General features: G+C 35.6%; 5 protein-coding genes across 6 annotated transcripts; 4 read left to right on the top strand and 1 right to left on the bottom strand.

Annotated features, from left to right (window-relative positions):
• Positions 1 to 1,264: 1,264 nt before the first annotated feature.
• On the bottom strand, positions 1,265 to 3,067 carry LOC140978044 (transcription factor HHO5-like). The gene is made up of 5 exons (XM_073442831.1): positions 2,808 to 3,067; positions 2,464 to 2,699; positions 1,993 to 2,251; positions 1,679 to 1,755; positions 1,265 to 1,611 (listed from the first exon to the last, which is right to left on the bottom strand). The coding sequence occupies exons 1-5, from the start codon at positions 3,019 to 3,021 to the stop codon at positions 1,432 to 1,434; spliced, it is 966 nt and encodes a 321-aa protein (XP_073298932.1). The 5' UTR covers positions 3,022 to 3,067; the 3' UTR covers positions 1,265 to 1,431.
• A 4,529-nt stretch (positions 3,068 to 7,596) lies between these two features.
• Positions 7,597 to 10,299, top strand: LOC140977971 (serine/threonine-protein kinase SRK2I-like). The gene is made up of 8 exons (XM_073442708.1): positions 7,597 to 7,767; positions 8,533 to 8,607; positions 8,689 to 8,790; positions 8,880 to 8,933; positions 9,037 to 9,129; positions 9,306 to 9,398; positions 9,687 to 9,890; positions 9,979 to 10,299. Exons 1-8 carry the CDS (start codon positions 7,624 to 7,626, stop codon positions 10,234 to 10,236), a joined length of 1,023 nt encoding a protein of 340 aa, XP_073298809.1. The 5' UTR covers positions 7,597 to 7,623; the 3' UTR covers positions 10,237 to 10,299.
• A 1,157-nt stretch (positions 10,300 to 11,456) lies between these two features.
• LOC140974115 (pentatricopeptide repeat-containing protein At4g37170-like) lies at positions 11,457 to 13,803 on the top strand. Its single transcript, XM_073437368.1, has one exon. The coding sequence runs from the start codon at positions 11,702 to 11,704 to the stop codon at positions 13,766 to 13,768; it is 2,067 nt and encodes a 688-aa protein (XP_073293469.1). The 5' UTR covers positions 11,457 to 11,701; the 3' UTR covers positions 13,769 to 13,803.
• A 1,065-nt stretch (positions 13,804 to 14,868) lies between these two features.
• On the top strand, positions 14,869 to 18,679 carry LOC140974102 (L-ascorbate oxidase homolog). 2 transcript variants are annotated; one of them, XM_073437357.1, is made up of 9 exons: positions 14,869 to 14,995; positions 15,458 to 15,630; positions 15,759 to 15,868; positions 16,259 to 16,529; positions 16,696 to 16,792; positions 16,898 to 17,243; positions 17,362 to 17,727; positions 17,821 to 17,899; positions 18,307 to 18,679. In XM_073437357.1, exons 2-9 carry the CDS (start codon positions 15,490 to 15,492, stop codon positions 18,514 to 18,516), a joined length of 1,620 nt encoding a protein of 539 aa, XP_073293458.1. In that variant the 5' UTR covers positions 14,869 to 14,995; positions 15,458 to 15,489; the 3' UTR covers positions 18,517 to 18,679. The 2 variants fall into 2 exon arrangements, with proteins under 2 accessions (XP_073293458.1, XP_073293449.1); XM_073437348.1 differs by lacking the exon at positions 14,869 to 14,995 and adding an exon at positions 15,041 to 15,198.
• A 3,960-nt stretch (positions 18,680 to 22,639) lies between these two features.
• On the top strand, positions 22,640 to 25,215 carry LOC140977865 (L-ascorbate oxidase homolog). Its single transcript, XM_073442620.1, has 8 exons — positions 22,640 to 22,801; positions 22,888 to 22,997; positions 23,086 to 23,356; positions 23,453 to 23,552; positions 23,642 to 23,996; positions 24,245 to 24,607; positions 24,731 to 24,812; positions 24,912 to 25,215. Exons 1-8 carry the CDS (start codon positions 22,664 to 22,666, stop codon positions 25,110 to 25,112), a joined length of 1,620 nt encoding a protein of 539 aa, XP_073298721.1. The 5' UTR covers positions 22,640 to 22,663; the 3' UTR covers positions 25,113 to 25,215.
• Positions 25,216 to 25,576: the final 361 nt, after the last annotated feature.

Genomic DNA, 25,576 nt, shown 5'->3' with positions numbered 1-25,576 from the left:
AAGAAGATTATTCAAAAGAAACGTGCATGATGACGAAAGGAATGCAAATTCAGATCGGCCAATATGGGATATAGACAAACCTGCAACATTTTCCATGTGAATCTTGCCACCCCGAAGTATTCAGAACCAATGGGGAGGTTTGCAAGGTCATTAGTGATGTGATGAGAGGCACCAGAATCGGGGAACCACCGCTTCTCATTTGATGGTTCTGATTTTGTAGTAGTGAGAGCTGCTGCAGGGTAGGATCTATCGGAACAATTAGAAGGAGTACGAGGAGGCGTTGATGAGCGCTGAGGGGGTGTATAATCTCGATCTAATCGATAGTAGCAGATTTCAGCAACGTGTCCCATATAACCACAAATTTGACAAACTGGTTTGTTGTTATTATTAAGCCAGTGTCTTCGACCCCCTTGAGAAAATCTTCCACGACCTCGACCTCTGTTGGACATTTGATGGGAGTGATAGTCTGGTTTACGCTCTGGAGGAACAGTAAAAGTGTTAACTCCAGGTGGAGTGACACCGTTAGAAGTGTGAGCCTCGATCCTTCCTTCATGAGCCATGAGGAGAGCACCAACTTCTTAGAAACTTAAAGTATCAGATTTGGAGGTTACATGAACAACCACATAATCATATTTCATCCCAACACCACCGAGAATATATATAATGTGGTCTTCATCCGAAATAGGATGACCATAGGCAGCCAGTGTATCCATGTAGCCTTTCATTTTAACTATGTAATCCTTCATGCTTAGACCCCCTTTCTTAAGCGTATAAAGTTGAAGCTTATATTGCATGACTCGGGCTTTAGATCGAGTGGCAAAGATGGTCGAAACTTTGCTCCATAACTGGATGGAAGATGCACAGCCGATCATTTGAGCTTGGATGCCCTCACTCATGGACGCCAAAAGAAATGAGAAAAAAAGTTGGTCTTGTCAGCACCAAACAACGAAATCAGGATTAACAGCCTCACTAGAGATAGTGCGAGGAGGTATTGAAAGAGGATCTGAGATGTAACCCTCGAGTCCAAGACCCCTGATACCTGTCAAAATTGGGAGATTCCGCAAGATGTAATTCTCATCGGTTAGTTTAACAACGGTGATTTGGTTAGCAGGATTAATGAGTAGGAAGTTAGGATTAGTTGCAGAGGAATTATCAGCCGAGGTGGTAAAACCAAGATTAGGATAGGCGTCAGCCATTTCCTAGCTCTGATACCAAGTCAGAGAACATAAGCAGGAGATAGAATCAATATTTGGATACCATTTTCACCTCATTTACAAAGCAAAACTTGTACACTTATACTCAATTTGTCGAATAATACATTGACACCTAGCTTATCTTGTTGTAACTAACAAAACAAGAAATATTCTTCTGTTTAGCTAAAAATAAAGTCGCAAATATTATAATTTCTTGATGGGCTTTGTGATTGAATATTTATTTATGTGAACTTTTATTGGGCTTGTTCTTCTTTTCTTCTAATTCTTTGGGCTGCTTCTTCTTTATCTCTAACTTTGGGTTCGATAAACCTCCACGCCGATCTTGGGTCAACCAGGAGCCTGTATCCAGCGGCTCCACATATGGAGTGGAAAGCTTTCGAACATGAAGCCTGTATTTCTATGAAAAAAGCGAAATACGTTTATATTGGAACTAATCATAAATGATTATATACTTTTCGGGATACCTGCAAATGGCTTTTGACTTGATCATTGGTGAGGCCATGGACTTTCATCAATTCCTTTATCTGCTTCGGTGTGGCCTCTGTATGATGAACAAATCAAAGGCTTGAAAATTTATTTTCCTCCATTTTTTTCATTGAGCTAGTGAGTGAACATCATGTGTATACATGTATTAAAAATGTGGTTCATGCCCATATATCCCAAAGTTCATTGTTTCCTCCAAATACACAAACCACTTCGAACAAAACAATAAAGGAACCCCAAAGAAAACATCATATCAAAAATAACCAAATTTTGTATAGACAATAGTCATCCATACCATGCACCCCTCCGAGCTGATGCAATGCATCAATGAACCTCTTGTGCAGCTCCGGAGACCAACAACGCCTCCGCTTCTTCTTCTGCAGTTGTTGGTCCCCTGCTATTACATTTAAATCAATGGATGTCCCCATGCCATCGACTGAATCAGCTGCTTCTCTTTCATTATTTCCTGGTTTCTTATATGGAAGAAATGCCCCTCCCCTGTTCTTCAGAGCATATCCCTCTAATAGTTTCTCTCCGGGATTTCCTTTATGACTCTGAAAATTAAAAATTGCTTAAAAGAAACCATTAAGTAAAATCTTCACATTGGGGGGTTTTGACCAACACAGCTTTGACTAGGGGTCCCACCCATTTATACGGAAAATTATCCAAGTCCACCACAAATTAATTGCATGTATTAAAATTACTTAATATTCGAACATTTGATGTTACCTCGAAAAATGCAAGATAAAGGCAATAGAGGCTTAACTGATTCTTGGTGAAAAGCAGAGTCTTGATTGGTATCAAAGCTATCTTCTTCATAATGAACTGGGGTGCTCCAGAGATTAACAGAACGCATCCAGCTCTTTTTCTCGCTGATGTCGAGTGTTCTATTTACCCCTCCACACCCCTCCAAATTACCCTTGGACTGCGAGAATTCCACCGTTACTGGTCCTTTTTCTTGGCCCTTCCACCGCAGCATCTCTTTCTTCAATGTTTCAATCGCTAGAAAATCGTCACAATAAATAAAGATTAATTCTTTATGCATTCTCCAAAAGCAAGCTCATCGACGTAAAAATAAATCCCAGACAAAGAGGGATATATACAACTGACCGTCCTCTAAGAAGTGCTTGTACTGAGGAAGTTCCCGTTTGAAATATTCGATTTTTGAAATCTCTTTTTCCATTTCATGGATATGAAATCCCAGCATGGACGCTTTCTTTTCAAGATCATCCACCATTGAAACGTATGTGAGGACTTGTGCTATGGTTTTTGGAGCATAAGTTGAGCCACCATCTAAGTTCATTTCTTTATAAATTTCACCCATTTTTTTCTCTCACAAAAACCGATTGTCTGATTTGTCTCTATGTATATCCTTTTCTGGTGTGCTTTAAGACTCACAGAAAGGTTGGGGCTGTTATATATATGTGTGTAAAATAGTAAAAATAAAAGGGAAGGGTAAAAGAGGAAATCAACCAGATTCGTTGTAATAAAAAGATTCGGTTGGTTGCTAGTATGTTTTTGACACAGAATCAGCATGTTTTACTTGATTGATTTAAAATTTTTTTTTTATCATAATTGTATTTTCCAATACATATATAAAATAAATTTTGATCAAGAATACTGAAAAAGTGTGCAAAAAGTTAGTGGAATTTAGTTTCGAAAATAACATAATTAATTAAATTTTTTTTGAATGTTTAATAACTTTTAAAGAAAATTGGGGGACATGTGGTATTTTTCAGAGTGATGTTTCATGTACATCTATATTTATACGTCAGTTTGTACAACACAAGAAATTCAATTTGTCAAAATCTCACTATATATTGAATACACAATACCGCGATATAACAGTAAAATTTCGCTATATAATGGTTGTAAATATTGCTGTAGCAATATATTGATTATACCTTTAGTATTAGAGTAAGTCTCTTGTGAGACGGTCTCACGAATCTTTATCTGTGAGACGGGTCAACCCTTAGTTTTATTCTATTTTTCAAAGAGTATAATATCCCATTTTTTGACACGGTTGATGCTAGCTTCCGTATATTAATTGAAAGTTTGCGAAACGTTTTGATAGACTGCCAAATAAAAATTTAAATCATATATAGTAATTAAAATATAAGTATAATATCATAATGGAGAGTTCATATTTACATTCTATTTTTTTTTGTAATTATTTACACTCTATTTGCCAATAAATTTGAAATTTAACACAAGTAAGAATAATCTCAGAGAAATAATAGCACCCTTCACAACAACTAAAACCCTTGCATAAACCGACAAAATAATGACACGTATAAATGGTGCACAAAAGATTATTAGATAGCAATCCTCATGTTTATTTTTTGTCCTTCTAAAAGGTTTTAAAAGGGCATAGAAGTTAATTAGTCTTCTTATCTATTCGTGAATTGGTTCCAAGGCATGATTACCAATCTTTGTCGATTCTTAACGTACGAAATTAGTCTTCTTATCTATTCATGAATTGGTTCAAAAGCATAATTAATAACACAAAAATTTTTGTTAGACGATCTCACGAGACATTCATAAAAAAATATTACTTATTATTGTAAATATAAACAAAATATCCATGAGAACGTCTCACAAGATATCTATTAAATTAATAAAAGTACTTGGTCATTACAATAATACTTTTCTTGAAACGACCACTGATAATATTTTGGATAAATTCCAAGCCAAATTAAAGACATCCTTTGTGTGATGATTCATTATCCACTAAGCTAGCAAGAGATTCGACAAATGTTTGATTATCAAATCACTATCGATTTTCCACACACAAAACCAATGGACGAAGAAACTGATTGGCGGGGGATTCTTGGCTTTGATTCTACTTGTCTTTGCTCTTTTCCGCTTTGCCCTTGCTTCATCTTCAACTGATCATCGTCGAACTCATCTTTTAGAATATTAATGTTTAATTTAAACCAGTAGTATCTCACCAAGAGCATATATGGTTTTAGTTATTTTTGTTACATGGCCAACTTCGAATCCAATTCCCGTTTGAGCTTTTGATGCTCGAAAAAAGTGATGGATCCTTGAGTTCAAGCTTTGATAATCTCGAGTAATTGATCGACCATCGGAAGAGGATTTTACAAGGAATCCGAAGAGTTTACATGAACATATATAATAAAAGAGGTAGACTATCTGTACAAATGAAATTTAGAAAGCATAAGAAAATTAATGTCCCTATTTCTTGGATGCATCAACGACACCGATGCAAATAATTAGTTTCAAAGGATATCAATGAAATGAAATTATTGAAAACTGATAATTATAAGAATATTGGTCCCCAAGGATTCCCTTATGTGTAAGTTGACTTAGAGAAATTAGAAAGTGTGAATTAAATTTCATTCAATATGTTGTTTATGTATTTAGATAAATAATACACCTATATATATATATACACATATATGTGTGTGTGTGTGTGTTTTTTTTTTTGGATAGTAAAACTTATATTTTTTTTTGATTGAAAACTATAATATTATTAAATTAAAAAGTTGCGGTTACAGAGGTAGTGGATGAGTCATCCACGGTACATCAACCTAATAATTAGTATTAGAATTTCAGAGGTAAATGAAAGGTCAATCCCTAACTAGGTCTGATAAAAGTAAGTGATGAAACACTGGCACTTTAGTCGTCCATTTTGCTACCCTGAATCTAATCTTCTCCCATAATTCATCCGACGAGTCTTTTTTGTCACTGAAAATTCTGTTATTGCGCTCCATCCATGTCGACCAAAAGATACAATGCACAATGATGTACCAGAAAATCCTTGCTCCCCTTCCAAAGTGAATTCCGTTTTCCATGATAAACATGTCTCTGGAAGATGCTGGAAAAACCCACTCGAAGCCCAGGTGTGGCATAACCCTATTCCAGATGCGTCTCGTAAAAGAACAGTGTATCAGAAGATGATCTTTATTCTCCTCACTTGTCTTGCACAATATGCACCACTGTGGACATAAGACCTGACTCGGTTGTCTCTTCTGTAAAGCGTCACAAGTTTGCAATCTGCCCACAGCAACTATCCAAGAAAAAACCTTTACCTTTTGTGGGATCGGTGCTTTCCAGACGTTAGTGAAATAAGCTGAGAAATGATTATTTATATCTGGGAAAAAGAACAGTAAAGAGAGTTGACAGAAAAAACACCCGATGAATCCCCTAACCACACCCTTGCATCAGCTGAACCCACACTCGAAGAAACTGACTCTAAAATCCCTAAAAGGGTAGTGTACTCTCCCAACTCGACGTCATTCAACCCTCTTCTGAACCTCACATCCCACTGAAAAGCCGAATCACCCTGAGTACCAGAGACCGAGTAAAAATGAGCAATTGGTTTATTGTTAAACGAATAAAGTAGAAAAATTTGAGGAAACCGATCTTTGAAAGACAACCCACCCACCCACCCACCTATCCTCCCAAAACCGCAATAGATTCCCTCCCTTTAGCACCGTACCAATCAAGTGTTGACAAGAAGAATGGGACCGAGAAATAAACTTCCAAGGGCTTCTGAAAGTCGAATTCCTTGCCTCCCTTACATCCCATCCATTATCTTCAAATCCATATATGCTTCCCACAACACTCTTCCACATAGAATCTTCTTCTATCGCACATCTCCACCACCACTTCCCTAACAGTGCTTTATTCCTGAGACGTACACTCCCCAATCCTAAACCTCCCAATTCTTTCGGTTTGCACACCTGAGTCCAATTTACAACATGGCAATGAATCTCCCCGTCTGCACCGTCCCAGAGAAAGTTCTTCATTAAAGTTTCCATTTGCTTCGCTACTCGTTGGGGTACCATAAAAAGTGACATAAAGTAAGTAGGCAAAGCGCTTAACACCGAATTAATCAAAGTTAGTCGCCCACCCCTAGATAAGAAAGCCTTTTTCCAACTCGCCAATTTAGTTGACATCTTAGAGACTACCGGTGCCCAAAATTCAGCCCTCATGGGGTCTCCTCCCAATGGTGGCCCGAGGTAAATAATCGGCCACTTTTCTTTCTTGCAACCAACCGCTTCCGATAATCCTTCTACCTCTTCATCCGAATGATTGAGTCCCAACAAGGAACTCTTTTCAAAATTTATTTTTAGTCCCGATTTTGAGCACAAAGATTTAAGTAGTTCGACTACGGTGAACATGTGGCTATTAGTTTGAACGAGGAATAGTTTGTCATCCGCAAATTGTATATGGGAAATTTCTACTTTGTATTTCCCAACCTCAAGTCCTCTCACGACATCTATGAAATTTCTACTTCAGACCGGATAGGAAAACTTATATTATTAAGATATATGATCAAAATCCATGATTACAAGATTTACTAACAAATTATAAAAATTCTCATTCTATCACACAAAAGGGGAAGGGGGAGAAATAGTAAAAGAAGCTAGCGATTATGTGATTAAGAGTCTTCTAATTTCAGCCTCAATAGTGCCAACGTACTTGAGATTCTCTTTTCACTTTGTGACGATTCGCACCAGCTAGAAGAGAGTTTGAAGTAATTTGATGGCATCCCTATATATATATATATAATAGTACTGATTTGAAAATTTGATTAAAAATAATACATTGAAAAGTGATGAAAAGTTAAAATTAAATATCACGATTATGTTTGAAGATGTGAAAAACTGATCTAGCTTATTATTTTTTAATGTTATTTATATAATATATTATTTTATTTTCCCTTAAAAGTTCACAGAGCATGAAACGGCGAAGTGAGAAGTTGTGAAATTACAGAATTATTCATTTGACCTCTATTAGAGTTGATCCTGCTGGGGCAGAATCGACTTATCATCCCTCCCGCTGTTTTCTGATCAACTGCTCCATAACCATATCCGTCACCATCATTGATACTTCGCGGTTTTGTGAGTGAATTGAGTTGTAACTGGATCCATCGGACATTACAGTCGTTTCGGCAATGGATATACCGACCATGCACGACTCTGATCGATACGATTTGGTCAAGGATATCGCGACGGGTAATTTCGGTGTTGCCCGATTGATGAGAGATAAGCAGACGGAAGAGCTTGTTGCTGTTAAGTACATTGAAAGAGGGGACAAGGTTTGTTAATTTGTTGATTTTCACCCTTTGTTACTGTATCTTTTGGTTTCTTGGTTGCCGGTTTTGACTTTTGGTGAAGACCGGAGGTGTTCTAGTTTACCAGCTGGAAATTGGTTTTGTTGCGCCGGATGTAATGCCTATTTTCTTGAATTTATTACTGTAGCGAGTATATAATATTCTTTTCAGTTGATGACTGGAATGCTACTGCCGAAACTGTTCAATAATTGGCATGCATGCTTTAGCTTCATGAGTTGGATAGAAGTATTTTGAAGTTTGATTGTCATTCTCGTGAAATTTTTGGAGTTTTTCTTTTATCTTTTCTCATGCCAACCAATCTTCTTGATTAACTAACTAGCACTTCAATTTATTTTTTCTTTTTCCATGAATGACAAATGGCTTAGAAATGATCATTTTTTTGTGTTTTTTTAACTGTTAATGTTATTCTTAATACAAGTTTTTAAAATTATGAATGCATACCGAGATTGAAACTTCTTTCTGATCATAACTTAAACTAGTTGTAATCTTGATTCTTGAATTTTTTGCTAAACGATAACATTTAAAATACTCCTCCAGGTCCAATTCACTCTCCTGGACTTGCAATAAAATTGCAGATAACTGCTTCACTTTGTGTTCTTCATTGTTTTAATGCTTTCGTTTGATTTTTCTTTCTAATTAAGGTTTTGGGTTGGTGGATTGAGTGAGCTCTTGTGTTTACTTCTAGTAACTTTCAGTGATTACAACCAGTTGCTTATGGTTTTATTGCAGATAGATGAAAATGTGAAGAGAGAAATTATTAATCATAGGTCTTTGAGGCACCCTAACATTGTTAGATTTAAAGAGGTTTGCCCTGAGATTATCATTTTAACATCCTCAAGTCTAATAAGATTTTCCGTGTGAGACTTTCTTAATGTGTTGTTTCAGGTGATTTTGACACCAAATCATTTAGCTATCGTGATGGAGTATGCGTCGGGAGGAGAGTTATATGAGCTCATATCTAACGAAGGGTGCTTCAATGAGGATAAGGTTTTTGATTCACAAATATATATAATATATATGAGTGGTTTGGTCATTTGGGTTGTCCATGATGCTGTTTGTGGATGTTTCTCATGAAGGCTCGGTACTTTTTTCAACAACTTATATGTGGAGTCAGTTACTGCCATTCCATGGTATCATAATGTTCATTTTTGTGTGTACATCTTTACATTTCTTACTTGCAAGGAGCAGAATAGAATCTGATGATTGGGATATTTTGTTTCTTGATATCTGAAGCAAGTATGTCATAGAGACTTGAAGTCGGAAAACATGTTGTTGGATGGAAGCCCAGCACCTAGAGTGAAGATATGCGATTTCGGCTATTCAAAGGTTACATTATTGAATTAACACATGTTTTTATAATTCTCTGCCATCCAGAATTGAACTAAAAGTTGTTGCAACTATTTTTTAGAAATTGTTTGGACAAGACCATCATGGTTTCTACTTAACTTTTAAAGTAATTTGATTTCCTCTGTTCGTTATTTGATTATAACTGTTCTTTACAGTCTTCTTTGCTGAATTCGCAACCAAATTCTGGAGTTGGAACACCCGCATACATTGCTCCTGAAGTGATAACTGACAAAGAATATGATGGCAAGGTAAAACCAATCATTGGCTCTTATACTCTTTTTTGATATATATCCTGTCCCATTTCTAATTCTTAGTTGCCTGAGAAAAATAATGTATAATGTAATGCTTTCCTTATCCACTGATAATCTATTTATAGCTGGAGCTATAACTTTGATATCGTGGAATTTCTCTTCTAGATTTCATGCCATGAAATTCCAGCTCCTGCGGTTTTCCTTTGGAATGTTATGTATTCCTTGATGATCTTTGAATTGGTTAATACAACTCGAATATCAAGATTAATGTCTTTGCTAACTCAGATTGCAGATGTGTGGTCGTGCGGAGTAACATTATACGTAATGCTTGTTGGTGCCTATCCATTTGGGGATTCTAGAGAATCCAAGGACTTCCATGAGGCAATAGAGAGAATATTAAATGTTCAGTATTCCTTTCCAGATCACGTCAACATATCTGGGGAATGTCGGGATCTAATCTCTAGGATCTTGGTTCGAGATCCTGCCCAGGTGAGTGAATATTTGAAAACGACCATATTTTATTTGCACAATATCTTTCTAACCTCCAGCCCGCATTTGTGGCACACATGGTGACCAGCGCATTACAATGGCCGATATTAAAAAGCACGCGTGGTTTTTAAAGAACCTTCCTGCAGATTTGGTGGATGAGAAGATGGCAGGTAAGCAGGTTGAAGAGCCTATGCAGAGCCTTGAAGTGATCATGCAGATAATTTCTGAAGCCAAAACAATTACCCCCGGTTTATCCAAACCTGATGATTATGACATCGAAGACCTCGATTCTGACCCGGACTTTGATGTTGACAGCAGCGGGGAAGTCGTCTATGCTTTCAAGTGATTCTTAGTAGAAAATATGAAATCAGAATTTTTGTTGTTTGCGGATATCATTCATTCTATTGAAAAACGTAGGGATCTAGTACTAGAGGAGTTAAACTTTTTGTACATACATTAATCGCATAAAGATATGTGCAGAGAAAAGATGTTGTGCTACCTTATGTCTTATCCTAGATTTGCTCTACCTGGTAATGTTCTTTCCCTTAGAGGAAGGAATAGTTCGCCAGTCATCCATGAATAATATGGTAGGATCAATATTTTAAATTGAAATGATTAAGCACTGTTGTATCCAGATATGAATTTAAGTGTTAACTGCTGCATATGTTGGAAATATCGCTTATATATCTTACTTTTAAGGAAGTCTACAAAAGGTTGAGCCTAAAATATATAACACCGTCCAAATTAAAGGTGGTAAAAGAACAAAGGTGTAATAAGCAGTTTCTGGAAACTTAATATTGATGCTGACATGGGCTAGACAGAAAGGTTATTAATGGTGAAAGGAAGTGAATTTTACTGGATGTTTATTATGAAAATAATGAATTATGAAAGCTCTAATCAAATGGATGGATCTCTCAAAAAAAAAAAAAAAATCAACACTCTTCTTTTTGGAGGCTAAGAATATACCCAAGTTACCCACGAGGCGTCGATTATCATTGTCACCAAGAGAATCAAAAGACGTTCCTTATAGCTATAGATACCCTGCCATGATGAAGAAGCAAAGATGGCGGTAGAGAACTCTTGTGTCCGTCCCTTATCTGACGCCACTTCACAAAACATGGATATGTATGCAGTATGCTGAAACGACCTATCAAGTATCATCTACATCCTTTCTTGGTGGATTTTGAATTTTTGAACCTATCCTTTTTTGGGACTTATTGGGAGATTACCAAGCTGGTTTCTAATGGCTTATTTTTTTTGTTGCATACCTAAGAATAGTTAGGAGAAAAGAGCAGACACATTTCTTCAGATTCCATGTTGTTATGGGCATTTTGCTGGAGATTGCATTGCAGGCTATTGGGACTGTGAGCCCTTGGATGCCACTTGCTCCATACACGGCTAAAGTTGGGATGCATTTTTGTAAAATATATTTTTCTTTAAACTATAAAAGCGTATTTTTACATTTTTTATTAAAATCATTTTCATTACATATATAACGAAAAACAACAAAATAATAAAAAAATGACATGCGAATAAATAAAGTGTCTATGATTCCAAGAAATATATGAAACGAACTCATTCACCGCTTGATTTAAATTCTTTCTGCAACTTTGAATCTTCACGTCCTGAATTTTTACGTTTTGAAAGATATAAAACTCCTAGGAATCGACAGCTGATAATGTGTTAAATTGGATTTCAGAATGGCTAGCGGGATCGGATTAATAATCCAATTTTTATCCCATATGATCCTACATCTTTGTCCAGTGTTTAGCTTGGGATAAAAAAGTAGGCATAATCTGCGATTGTATTTCATGAAACCACGTTCATTGATTCTGGGAACGCTATATGAATGCGTTGCTCGCCGTTCTTCTATGTTCTCTTCTTCATGTTCTTCTCAAACGCAGTTCATTAGATCATCCAAGCAGGAAGACCCACGATCCCTTGATCCATCATACAAAGAAGAGAACTTTAAAGATTATGTCCAACGCTTCTGCCAACAAAAGCGCTTAAGAGATGCCGTCCAGTTACTCGAAAGCCAGGCTCACGTATCATCTGCAGCTATATATATCACGATTTTACAACTTTGTATCGAGAAGAGGGCTTTGCATGAGGGTAAAAGAGTTCATGCCCACATCAAAGGCTCAAGTTTTGTACCTGGGATCTTTGTTTCGAACAAGATTCTCGAGTTGTACTGCAAGTGCGATAGCTTTTCGGATGCTCGTAACCTATTCGATGAAATGGGCGAGAGAGATTTGTGTTCTTGGAACACTTTGATATCAGGATTTTCAAAGATGGGTAGAATGGTAGAAGCGAGGAATCTGTTCGATCAAATGCCGGAAAGAGATAACTTCTCTTGGACCGCCGTGATTTCAGGCAATGTTAAAAATAACAAACCTGAAAATGCGTTAGAATTATACAGAACAATGCAGAGAAATGAGAATTTCAAGTCTAACAAGTTCACTGTTTCTAGTGCTCTTGCAGCTTCGGCTACTCTGCGGTCTTTGCGTTTGGGAAAGGAAATTCACGGACATATCATTCGAACCCGGTTGGATTCTGATGCAGTAGTTTGGAGTGCTTTACTGGACGTGTATGGAAAATGCGGGAGCATAAATGAGGCAAGGTACATTTTCGATAGAACAGTGGGGAAAGACATTGTTTCTTGGACGGCTATGATTGATCGATATTTTGGAGATGGGAGATGGGAAGAGGGTCTATCTTTATTCACCGAGTTCTTAAAATCTGGCACTAGGCCTAATGAGTTCACATACGCTGGAGTTTTAAATGCGTGTGCCAATCAGACGGCCGAGGGGTTAGGACGACAGGTCCATGGTAACATGATACGATCAGGATTTGATCCGTATTCATTTGCTGCTAGCGCACTTGTTCACATGTATGCCAAATGTGGTAGTGTTGATAGAGCACAAAGAGTGTTCAAATGGCTTCCTCAACCTGATTTAGTTTCATGGACATCCTTGATTATTGGGTATGCTCAAAACGGCCAACCACACCATGCTCTTCAGCTATTCGAGTTGCTATTGCAATCTGGTGATAAGCCTGATCACATCGTGTTTATTGGTGTTCTTTCGGCTTGTACTCATGCTGGTCTAGTCGATAAAGGTCTCGACTATTTCTACTCCATAGAAGAGAAACATGGATTGTCTCACACTGTTGATCACTATGCCTGTGTAATTGATCTATTGAGTCGGTCCGGAAGATTTAAAGAAGCTGAAGATATTATCAAGAAAATGCCAATGAAACCTGACAAGTTTCTGTGGGCTTCCTTGCTTGGTGGTTGCAGAATCCATGGAAATTATGAACTTGCCGAGAAAGTAGCCGAGGCCTTGTTTGAAATCGAACCCGAGAATGCAGCAACATATGTAACTCTTGCTAACATATATGCTACTGCAGGAAAATGGAGCGAAGTGGCAAAAGTGAGAAAGCTAATGGACAAAAGACAAGTGGTAAAGAAACCTGGAATAAGTTGGATTGATGTCAAGAATAAAGTCCATGTTTTCTTGGTTGGAGATCAGTCTCATCCCAAGTCAGAGGAAATATTCGAGTTTCTGGGGAAAGTTTCGAAAAGAATGATAGAGGAAGGGTACATCCCGAGTACAAATTACGTGCTGCACGATGTGGAGGAGGAGCAGAAGGAGCAAAACCTCTCATTCCATAGTGAGAAGCTCGCGGTGGCATTCGGTGTAATTAGTACTCCACCAGGAACTGAGATAAAAGTGTTCAAGAATTTAAGGACCTGTGTTGATTGTCATACCGCAATCAAATTCATTTCTGGTATTGTGGAGAGGAGAATAGTAATAAGGGATTCAACTAGGTTCCATACGTTCGAGTCTGGACAATGTTCATGTCTTGATTATTGGTGATTAGAATGAAGTGTTGGATTAAATTTGATGATTAACTTTAATATACCGATTATTTCCAAATCTTGGCACAATAAAACCGACAAAAATCAACAACAAACTATAATTTAAAATATTTTAAAAAGCTTTCATGTTTAAGTTTGAGCTAGTCGAAAATTACTCAAATCAAGCTAAAACTTCCAAATCAGTGTTCAACCAAGATCGAACAAAGTGATATTGGATCGTGAAATATAGCCCTCAAAAGGGTAAATCAAAAGTGGGATATTTATTATTTAAACATCTTGCAAGATCTATTTATTGCACCTCAAAACGAAGTATTATTTTCTGAAATTTGTAGCACTTTAATTGAGAGTGCCAAAATATCATACCGACAGGAATATCGAAATTACGTCAAAGCTAAGCATGTTACTCAAATTAAAGAAAGCCTGCAAAGAACGCTAATCAATGCGTTGAATTTGCAGAAAAGTTACATATAATATTCATTAAAATTGTATTGATGTTCCTCAATAATAAAATAATTTTGATGAAAACGTGTGGAACCCACAAGGGTCCAGTTGCGGCTCACAGGATTCAGGGGTGGGTTCACATTAACATTTTTTTAATTGGCAACTTACTTTCCGCTCACACACCCTATCCTCGTCCATAGCAAGCAAGATGCGTATGAAAGAAAGGTCACGTTTTTTTCTTCAAAAGGTGTAGCGGTGAATTGTAAATGAGATTCTAAAGACAATACGATTTGAAATTTGAAACTCTAACCATTTCTATTCTATTTAAATTTATAATCTTGCTGTAAATTTAAATTTTAATCACATTATTCAATCATACATAAAGATTTGAAAACGATAGATTTTGTTAATGAGATACTATAATGAAATATTTTCCTCGTTGTTAATCCAACGAATATCACTATATATATAGATTATCAATGCGCTAAACCGTCAAATTTTAAGTGCACGATTACATATTTTATTTTGATACATTAGGGTGAGGGATTTTAACTAGCTACCTAACATAAATTTGTAAAGACTGATGTCGGAAAACAATTAAGAGTATGTTAGGCGGCGCTATTTTTGAACTGTCCACCCGCCCCTTGTCCTCCATGCAAGAGCCAACATAATTTGCGGGAAATAATGCAATTTATCAGCAACTTGTGAAATGGAGGCACCAATTTCATCATAATAACGCGTAATGTGAAAAGTTGGCAATTGACAGACAAGCATAACCCGAGAGGTAGTCAATCCATTTGACACTTGTCCATTGTGTATTAAATATGTATATATATACACACACATCTATCTCAATCTGCATACACATAGGGGGGCTAAATTCATTTCCCCGAGTGGCATAAGGTGCAAAACATTCGGTTTTGAACAAAGATTCTCTCAGATTCGTTCATCTTTTCAGATTTGGTGCTAGTTTTAGTCTTAATACTGGTGTGTCTCCGATCTTTCCACATTTTACCTGTTCTTTGGTTTATTTGTTTAACTCTCACTTCAGTTCTGATGTCATTTCGATATTTGTTTCGAGATTCAGTATTGTTTTCATGCTCAGTTTAAAACCCATAATAGTGTAATAATCCCATACTTCAATATGTGTTTTTTATGACGTCTAAGTTTGATGTTCATTTCTTGAAACCCATAAACAAAATGTGTTTTTTGTGACATCTGATGTATTTGAATCGGGATTTTGCAGATACATAGGTTTATTGTTTCTAACTCAGCTCAATGGGGAAAGCAGTTTTACTGTGTTTTCTGACAATCTTGGCTTCTTGGGGTGTTTCTGTTGTGAAAGCTGAGGATGATTACAAATATTATACATGGACTGTCACTTATGGAACCGCCTATCCACTTGGCGTACCTCAACAGGTTAGCTTTAACAATCTATACGAAACATAAATTGTGGTTTTCTTTCTATTTTACACGTCGGCATTATATGTTCTTTCTTTTTTTGGTCAGCATTTGAGTCTCTAAGAGTTTGAGGTTTGAATCTGCAGGTTATCCTCATCAATGGCCAGTTTCCTGGTCCCAAGATTGAATGTGTGACAAATGAGAATATAGTCCTTAACCTTATCAATAAGCTGGATCAACCTTTTCTGTTGACATGGTGAGTCTTTGTTACTTTCCACTTGTCTAAATCTTCCATCAAGAAACTGACATTAATAATTCCGTAGTGCTAAATCCAAGGATCCAAATTGATTTGGAGATGTGGGTTCATAAAAAATATGGGCTCCATGCAGCCAAATTAAAATTCCGAAGAACATTACAGAATACAGATACTTTTGTCTTTTGCGAAAGATCGGATAATGTACCTCTGTTTTAGACAAATTGTGTGTCAGTGTGATTTCAAGCTTGTTACAATTTTGAGCAAGGTGTTAAGTCACAATCATGTTATTTGTTACTTTTACTGTGACAAATTGTTACGATGTGATTTAAAACTTGTTACAATTTTGGGTAAGGTGTGAACTTACGAGCATGTGCCTTAATTATGAAATAGGAATGGAATCAAACAAAGGAAAAATTCTTGGCAAGACGGCGTTTTGGGGACAAATTGCCCCATTCCTCCGAACTCAAACTACACATACAGGTTCCAAACTAAGGACCAAATCGGAAGCTACACATACTTTCCATCAACTCTGATGCACAGAGCTGCTGGGGGATTTGGGGCTCTTAATGTCTATGCAAGATCTGTTATTTCGGTCCCATATGCCAGGCCTGCGGGAGATTTCACCCTGCTGGTTGGTGATTGGTACAAAACAGGTCATAAGGTGAGAGTTTACATAGAGTCACCTGTGAAATATAAATTTGTTGAAGTTCATCCCAAGTGGAAATATTAACAATTGTCTCTGATATAAATGGCATAATGATCAAATTGTGTTTATTATATATTATACCAGATACGTATGTGTTGATAGTTGTAGAAATGCTGTGCAGGAATTGCAACAGATTCTTGATTCGGGGAAGTCCCTGCCTTTTGCTGATGGCATTCTTATAAACGGCCAGGGTCGGTCCACATTCAGTGGTGATCAAGGTAATCTTTGTGCTATCAATTTTACAATACTCAAGCTTTTACATTACAAAATGAAATGCAACGGTATAGCTTTATGTTCTCACGTTATCTTATTTTACATTTCAGGTAAAACCTACATGTTCAGAGTTTCAAACATAGGCTTGTCCGCCTCATTTAACTTCAGAATTCAGGGACATAAATTGATGCTAGTGGAGGTCGAAGGGTCAAATGTGATTCAGAACCTGTACGATTCTCTTGACATCCACTCTGGTCAATCTGTGACTATATTGGTCACATTGGATCAGTCTCCAAAAGACTATTATGTAGTTGCTACCACAAGATTCACACCTACTGATCTCACTGCAATCTCAGTTCTGCATTATACAAATTCTCATGCCCCTGTTTCTGGACCCTTACCGCCTGGTCCACCTCCCCAAATGGAGTGGTCTATTGCCCAAGCCAGAACTTACAGGTACTCCAAGAGTCCAAGATCTTATTCGTAATAAATTTGAAATAAACCAGCAAATTAATGAGCGTTGAGCCAAATATCAAATATTTATTAAGAACTACGCTTGAAACGGTTCTTGCAGGTGGAACCTGACATCAAACGCAGCTAGGCCAAACCCTCAGGGTTCTTTCCATTACGGGAATATCACGATATCAAGGACACTAATTTTGGCTAACTCGGCTCCAATTATCGATGGGAAGCAAAGATATGCTGTTAATGGTATTTCATACATCAACCCGGATACCCCTTTAAAGCTTGCTGATTATTTCAACATTCCTGGTGTTTTTAGCCTAAACTCAATCCAGAGTTCTCCATCTGGCAACGGTCCTTACCTGACCACATCTGTCCTGGGAACTGCCTTACACGAGTTCATTGAAATTGTATTCCAAAATAACGAGAATGTCATGCAATCATGGCATCTTGATGGCTATGATTTCTGGGTTGTCGGGTACACCACTATATCTGCAACAAGTTTGTTACCTCATAATGGCTTGGTCTGTCATGTGTCATAGATGACGTTTCTTTTCTGCTTGTAAAACAGGTTCGGAGCAGGACAGTGGACTCCGGAGAGCAGGGATGGTTATAATCTTGTTGATGCTTTAACCAGACATACTACACAGGTAATTTTAAACCTCATTAGCATGATGTAGTCATAATTGTTTTTGAAATTTTTGAATGAGAGGCGGATCCAGCGGCAGTCTGACATAAATAGTCGCCCCCACAGCTCAACAAACTAAAAATTGAATGGAAAAACAGTTGAAGAAAGACAGCAAATATTTGTGGAGTATCTTTTTCAAATCAAGCAGTAAAAATCAGACTTAATTCTTATGAATGTTTCTTACAATCAGTAGGGAGATTCAGTATTAATGATGCATCAGAAGGCTATACGTGGTCGCACGTCTTTCTCAACTCTAGCAGAGTTTACCTCATAGAAATTTTCTGATTCTTACCGTTGGCTACATAATATCATGAAAACTTCCGACTTTATAGCATGGCATAGACATTTATTTTCCGCTGATGTTCGCAGGTATATCCCAATTCTTGGACTGCTATATTAGTATCTTTAGACAACCAGGGAATGTGGAATGTGAGGTCTGCAATGTGGGCAAGGCAATATCTTGGCCAGCAATTTTATCTGAGAGTTTACAGCCCAATTCCCAGTCTCTACATGGAATATGACAAACCTTTCAACGCTCTTCTCTGCGGCAAAGCAGTCGGCCGAACGAAAAATCCTTAACTAATTTATGAGAGAATGATTTATTTTACTTTCTGGTCAAGAGAGGTTGACTGCGAGACACACATGTTTCTCTTTCTGAGAATCCTTCATTTTATGTATGGTCTGTGATGAAAACGTAAATGACAGACACCTCTGGAAATGGTTAAATTTACAGTTGTCTCGATCTCTCTTGTTACACTACCATGTTGGCACCCACAAATGTGTGAATTATGGGAGAATACATATTGAGAACAAGTTATTTTATTCATTGAAAAATTAAACAGAAGGGGAAACCATTAATACATGACATCAAAAATGGTTTTTATATTAGATTCAACTTTTAAGGAAATTTAACTTAAAAATACTATTTTATCTCATGTAACTCATATTCAAATATATCGTTTTTATAAGGAGTAAATATGTATATTTATTATATTTTATCAAAAAAATATCCAATTTAACTAATATGTATTAATTAGGTCATCAGCAAAAGTATATATATCAATAAAAGATTTATGTATTAATTTTTCTATCATTCTTTATCTTTTAGTTTAAAGTTCACCATTTAAAGTGGAATTCTTATTTGTAAATATTAATGGTTAAAATGGTAAAAATAAAATTCAATTTCATAAGAAAATAGCAAATAAAGAGAAACAAAAATAAAAAAAATTTAATTTCATGCTAAAAAAGAGAGAATAAGAAAGAACAAGGAAAAAAGAAAAGAATTAAAGAAAGAGAAAAAAAAAAATGAGTCACATGACATTCATAGGAAGTGTGTAAGTAAAGATTCACAAGTATCATAGACTTCTCGTAAAATTGGACATGTTAATGTCAGCGTTGATAACTTCGTCTCAAGTTTTTGCATTGGTGAAATTAAAATATAAATTTTTATTTTATTAAATACTTTGTATTTAAGAAACAAAATTATTAAAACAAACAAAATTCAAATAATTTTAAGAAAATACAATTACACATAATTAAATTTTAAAATACAACAAAAAATACAAAAAATTTAAAAACAAAAATACGCATAATTAAAAATTACACATGATTCAAAAGTTGACAAATTCCACTATGCATTATCATGTAAACTACTGATATATTATATCAAGTTCTTTTTATAATTTTTCGATTTATTATTAATTTTTTGGATTATATTTATAATCTTTTAATTTATACGTTTTTTAATATACTAAAATATAATAAAGACCAGCTATTTTTTGTCATTGATTTTGGTCAGAAAAAATTGGATAGATCAAATTTTATAAAAAAATAATTAAAAAATTGTTGGCACTTCATCGCGCGGAGGGTCTTCGGACGAGCCCACAATCATTATCACATATGGATACATCTGTATGCAATATCCTCGGCCATTTGAGGCTGAGAATTATAACTTAAAAGCGAAATTTTCTTCTCATATGTTTTGTTAGAAAGTTTGTAGAAATATAATAAGAAGATAAAATATTTAATAATATAATTTCAAAAAATAAGGGATGATCATAGGTTTGAATAATGAATTTAAGTATCTTATAATAAAGCAAAATGTAACAAGAAAAATCAAAAAACGGCCCAGTAAATTCGAAGATCAAAAAATAAAAAGACAAAAACTTGTGTGAGACGGTCTCACGGGTCGTATTTTGTGAGACAGATTTCTTATTTGAGTCATCCATGAAAAAATATTACTTTTTATACTAAAAGTATTACTTTTTATTGTGAATATCGGTAGGGTTGACCCGTCTCACAGATAAAGATTCGTGAGACCGTCTCACAAGAGACCTACTCATAAATCGGAGTGCCAATAAACGATTTCATCGAACAAGTAAACTAACAAGGACTTAATTTTAATTTATTTATTTAATGATGGAAATAATGAAATTTCATTTCATATAGTAATTATACCAAAATTAAATTCGTGTGCATATAATGGCTGACGAACATTCACAATGACTATTTGCAACAACTTGAAGAAGCACAAACACAAAGAAAGTTAAGAGCAAAAGGATACACAATGATCAATTGTAGTATATGCATTGCAAAGAACAACTATTTCAATTTAAAAGAACAATGAATTTAAAGGAAAAAAAACTACTACCAATAAAAACTCAAGAGAAAAACACAAACCAAGTCAATGAGAGACGCAACTATAGAAAAAAACGAAGAAAACAAAGATCAAAACTGAATAATTGAGATATCAGATGATGCAAATGTTTCAGTATTCATCACTAAACGAGCCAAATAACACCAGAGAACAAAAAAGAATAAAAGGGTGGAAAATTCAAAATTAAATAAGAAATTTTTTAAATAAATATATCGAATAAGAAACTATATATTGTGTTTGCACGTAATTTAATCTTTAGGCCATCTCCAACCACAAAATCTATTTTGGTACAAATTTTACACTAAAATAGTGCGATTTCTGCACCAAATACAACATTCATCTCCAACCCATTTAATTCAAATCTTACACTTAAAAGAATATTCTCGAAATATTCCCTTTATTTTACATATATTAATTATTATTATTTATTTAATATATTTTTAATTATGAATAATGTTGATCTTACAAATATTAATTTATTGTATTTGCATTTGTATTTAAATTATGTGTTTCAAGTTGGATCTGTATTTCAATTATGTGTTTGATCAATTTAGTTATGAACTGTATTGTTATATTAATTTTTTACATTTGTATTTAATTATATTATTTATAAATCATTAAATCAAATTATTCCTTAATTATTAATAATTAACATAAAAAAATAAATATTTAAAAATCAATAATTATTATTCTTTAATTTTTATCATTAAATATCTATTTATTAAAATAATAAAATATATATTACTATTATTTAAATAATCTTTATATTTTTTAATGTAAATATTTGTAATAAAAAAACACAACCCTTGCGCCAATTTTGCGCAAGGGAGCGCAGTGCATTATTCTAATAATTTACTTTAGTATTACAATATGAATTAATTTTTTGTAATTTTTGAGACTCGCCCGTGTTCCTCACTAATATTATAGTAAAAGTATGATAATTTTCAGACAAAAACTATTTTTTTTTTTTGTGCCCACAAAATATACGGTCGCTGTTATTCCTTCATATATACGTTATGGATCAATCATGGGTACAAACTAAGTTACTAGGTAGTTTTACATTCAAGTTACAAAAGATATGGTAATGATCACTTCAATTTGTAAGCATTTGTTGATTTTATTTCTCAATTTTTGCCTAAAAAGTTTCATTGATCCACGTACATAAAACCTCCCTTGGTTGGTGTCCACGTGAAAGTCCCTTAAATTCCATTATAATATTCCAGACGATCCGTTCTTGGCTGCGTGTTACTCTCCGGCCAAACTGTATCCGCCGACAAATTAATCCTTACGACAGGAATTTGGATTGTAGTATTGAAGAGAAAGGAAAATTTACAATTCCATCCTCGTGTTCCAGTTCCAATGGGCTTCTCCGATGAGTTATTCCTTAAAAATATCATTACATTTTTATGGATGAAAACGAAGACTGATCCAAAACAATTATATTCTTATGCAATGGGATGGAGATTTTATCGAAACCTAACTAACTAAACATCTCACGCAGCAGGGATTCTAATTCAAAACCAATCGGTTCTTGAGACCTCACCTTTGCCACTAGTAAAGAGATCTTGACGATCCGACACAATCCTGATTGAGTGAGACAGTTAATTACTTCTTTGTTCTAATTTTTTTTAATACTATTTAAGCTTTCATAAATTTTGGTAATAAAGACACATAGAGTTTGTATTATATTTATCAATATTTTAATCTTCTAGTATGTTTTATTTCAGTCTTATATACTCAGGAATTATATTTTTAACGAACTCTGAAAATATATAACAAACTAAAGCCATCCGGGCTGCTATATTTTAATAGTTGACTAAACGAGCTTAAAGTTGAAGCATAGAGAATCTAAAGAAACTTGATCGATCCATAGGTCCAGACCCCATTGAAATCGAGCTGGAAATGCATTAATCAATGAGCATGAAGTGCGGCGTGAAGGAGCGGTAAGATTTCATTTTGGAACCTGAGCCTATTGCATGTTACCATTCAGACAAAAGCGGTACATCTCCTATTATATAAACTCGTACGTGCATATCCTGCTTTCTCAACTGACTGCTGTAAGTGAACAGAATGAGAGAGGTCGTCATCCTACTCGGAATCTTGGCCTCTTTATGGATCTTTTCGCTTGTGGAGGCTGAAGATAGAACTGTATATTTTACGTGGATCGTGGAGTATGGAGATATTTCTCCCCTCTTCATCAAACAAAGGGTGAGATTCAAGGATTTATTTGAGATGATGAGTTACATACTATACGATGCTCTCTACGTGTTTCGATTGATCGCGTTTCTTTGCAGGGAATTCTTATCAATGGACAATTTCCAGGTCCTACAGTTGATGTCATAACTAATGACAATGTATGGGTCACTGTTGTAAATAAATTGGATGAACCTCTGCTGTTCACGTGGTAAGTTTTACATTTATTAACATGTAAAATATTGCTTATATATAGTATAAACTGACATATTATGTGTATACTTATTGGTGAAAATAAGGAATGGAATCAATCAAAGAAAGTCCTCATGGCAAGATGGAGTCCTTGGAACCAACTGCCCGATTCCTCCCAACTCAAACTGGACATACAAAATGCAGATGAAAGATCAGATCGGAACTTACAACTACTTCCCTTCTACATTGTTGCACAGAGCTGCTGGCGGTTTCGGGGGTTTCAATATCTTGGCCAGGTCTATCATTCCAGTGCCGTATCTTAAACCATACGACGAATTTACAGTACTTATCGGTGACTGGTGGAAGAAAGATCAAGAGGTTTGGTATTATATTCTATTTTTATTGTTATTGTTATTATTATTCTAACATATTTGCTAATGAAGAATTATGTCATGTTTGGTCACTGGTTTACAGGAATTGCAACAGATATTGGACTCAGGGAACCCCTTTCCATCTCCTGACGGTCTACTCATAAACGGGAATCCTGATTCTACCTCCTTCACTGTTGTTCCAGGTGATACAAATTGATGATACACAAAGTGAATTATAATCTACCAATAATAATTTGATTTGCAAGTTTCTTGATAAAATTTGATTTTGTAGGCCAAACGTATCTATTTAGAGTGTCTAACGTAGGAATGACGACATCGATTAATTTCAGAATCCAGGGCCATAAACTGGCCCTGGTAGAAGTTGAAGGATCCCACACTCTCCCGGAAATGTACGACTCGCTAGACATTCATGTGGGCCAATCCAGCTCATTTTTGGTGACGATAAATGGTGCCATTGATCCGTTAACAGATTATTTCATCGTCGCCTCCACCCGTTTTATGAGGCCTACACTCACTGCCACTGCAATCCTTCATCTTCAAGGCTCGAAAACTGCAGCTTCTAGGGAATTACCTGCTGCTCCAATTGGCCAATTTCACTGGTCCATGAAGCAAGCTAGAACCATCAGGTATGACCAGACACGGATGAATTTATAATTTTAGTTGAGGGACTAGTTATTGTAATTTAGACAGGGTTTATATTTGATCTTATAAAGACTATACTTTAAACTTTTCACTTACAGCTTGGCTTGCCTTGATCACTTCCATAGTAGTTAAAAGTGCGCAAGATGTGTATCTAACTAAATCCGATGAATGAATGCGATCCGAAAAACCAAGATCAAACATGAACATCAATATCCATGTGTCTTTATTTCAGATGGAACACTACAGCAAACGCAGCCAGGCCAAACCCCCAGGGATCATACCACTATGGCAGCATAAACATAACAAGAACAGTCATACTAGCCAACTCTCGTGCCGAAATCAACGGAAAGCTGAGATACGCAGTTAACAAAGTTTCTTACGTTAACCCAGAGACCCCGTTAAAGCTCGCTGATTACTACAATATGACTGGTGTTTTCACAAATTCATCCATTGACAGCCTTCCTGCCGGCCCTGTAGTTCTTGGCACCCCAGTTTTAAGCGTTATTCTGCACGATTTTGTGGAGATAGTCTTTCAGAATAATGAATCTTACATTCAGACTTGGCATCTGGATGGTAACAGTTTCTGGAGTGTTGGGTAAGCCTATCAGCCAAGAATATCAATATTATTGTCTTTTACCTTATAAAAATCACCTTTTCCAAAACTCCAACAAACTGACAAATTACCTAACATTGTTGTTTCTCCAAAATTAAATTCCAGGTTTGGTAGTGGGCAGTGGAATCCTGCATTGAGGTCACGCTTCTACAACATTTATAACGCCGTCTCTAGAAGTACTGTTCAGGTAATTAATGAATTGTCACTTCCTCCCAAATATAAAGACGTCTCAAATAGTTCAGTTTTATATCTTATCATGCAATCGTGACATAAAATGTACATGCAGGTGTATCCATATTCTTGGAGTGCAATATTTGTTTCGTTCGATAACAAGGGGATGTGGAATTTGAGGTCTGCGAATTGGCAACGGCGATATTTAGGACAAGAACTGTACGTTAAAGTGTGGAACGATGAGCCCAGCCGCTCCACAGAAAATGGGATCCCCGATAATGTGATATATTGTGGCAAGGCTAAGCGTAGGAACTAGCTATCATATAGTTTCATTTTGACTTAATTCTCAACACTTTTTTAATTATTTCTTTTCCATTCTCCGTTGGGAACTTACGTAGTAATAATCTATATGAACCAAGGACCGGAATTTTCCATTTTTTCTTTATCTTTAATTAATTGTGCATTCTTCAAACGAATTGAATAACTAAGTAACGGTCGAGCATTTGTTCTTATGGACAGGAAAGTATTCGAAATCGATAAATAAAAAAATATATGATATATAATTTTACTATTCTTTTTACCCATGAATTTACTTATAAATCATACTCAGTGGTGCTGATCAGGTAAGTGCTGCATGTGAAAACAAGTTACGCATATTTTATGTCTATATAAAACAAATCTAATCCATTAGTATTGGTAAAAGCCCTAATTTATCTACTTTTGACCGTCTTCTCCCGGCCCAATATTTACAAGATTAAAAATAGAATATGTATAATTTAT

This window comes from Primulina huaijiensis, chromosome 1 (assembly GCF_012295235.1).
Source record: "Primulina huaijiensis isolate GDHJ02 chromosome 1, ASM1229523v2, whole genome shotgun sequence".
Lineage (NCBI taxonomy): Eukaryota > Viridiplantae > Streptophyta > Magnoliopsida > Lamiales > Gesneriaceae > Primulina > Primulina huaijiensis.
Note: the sequence above shows the minus strand (reverse complement) of the source record. Positions and strands in the feature narration are given on the sequence as shown.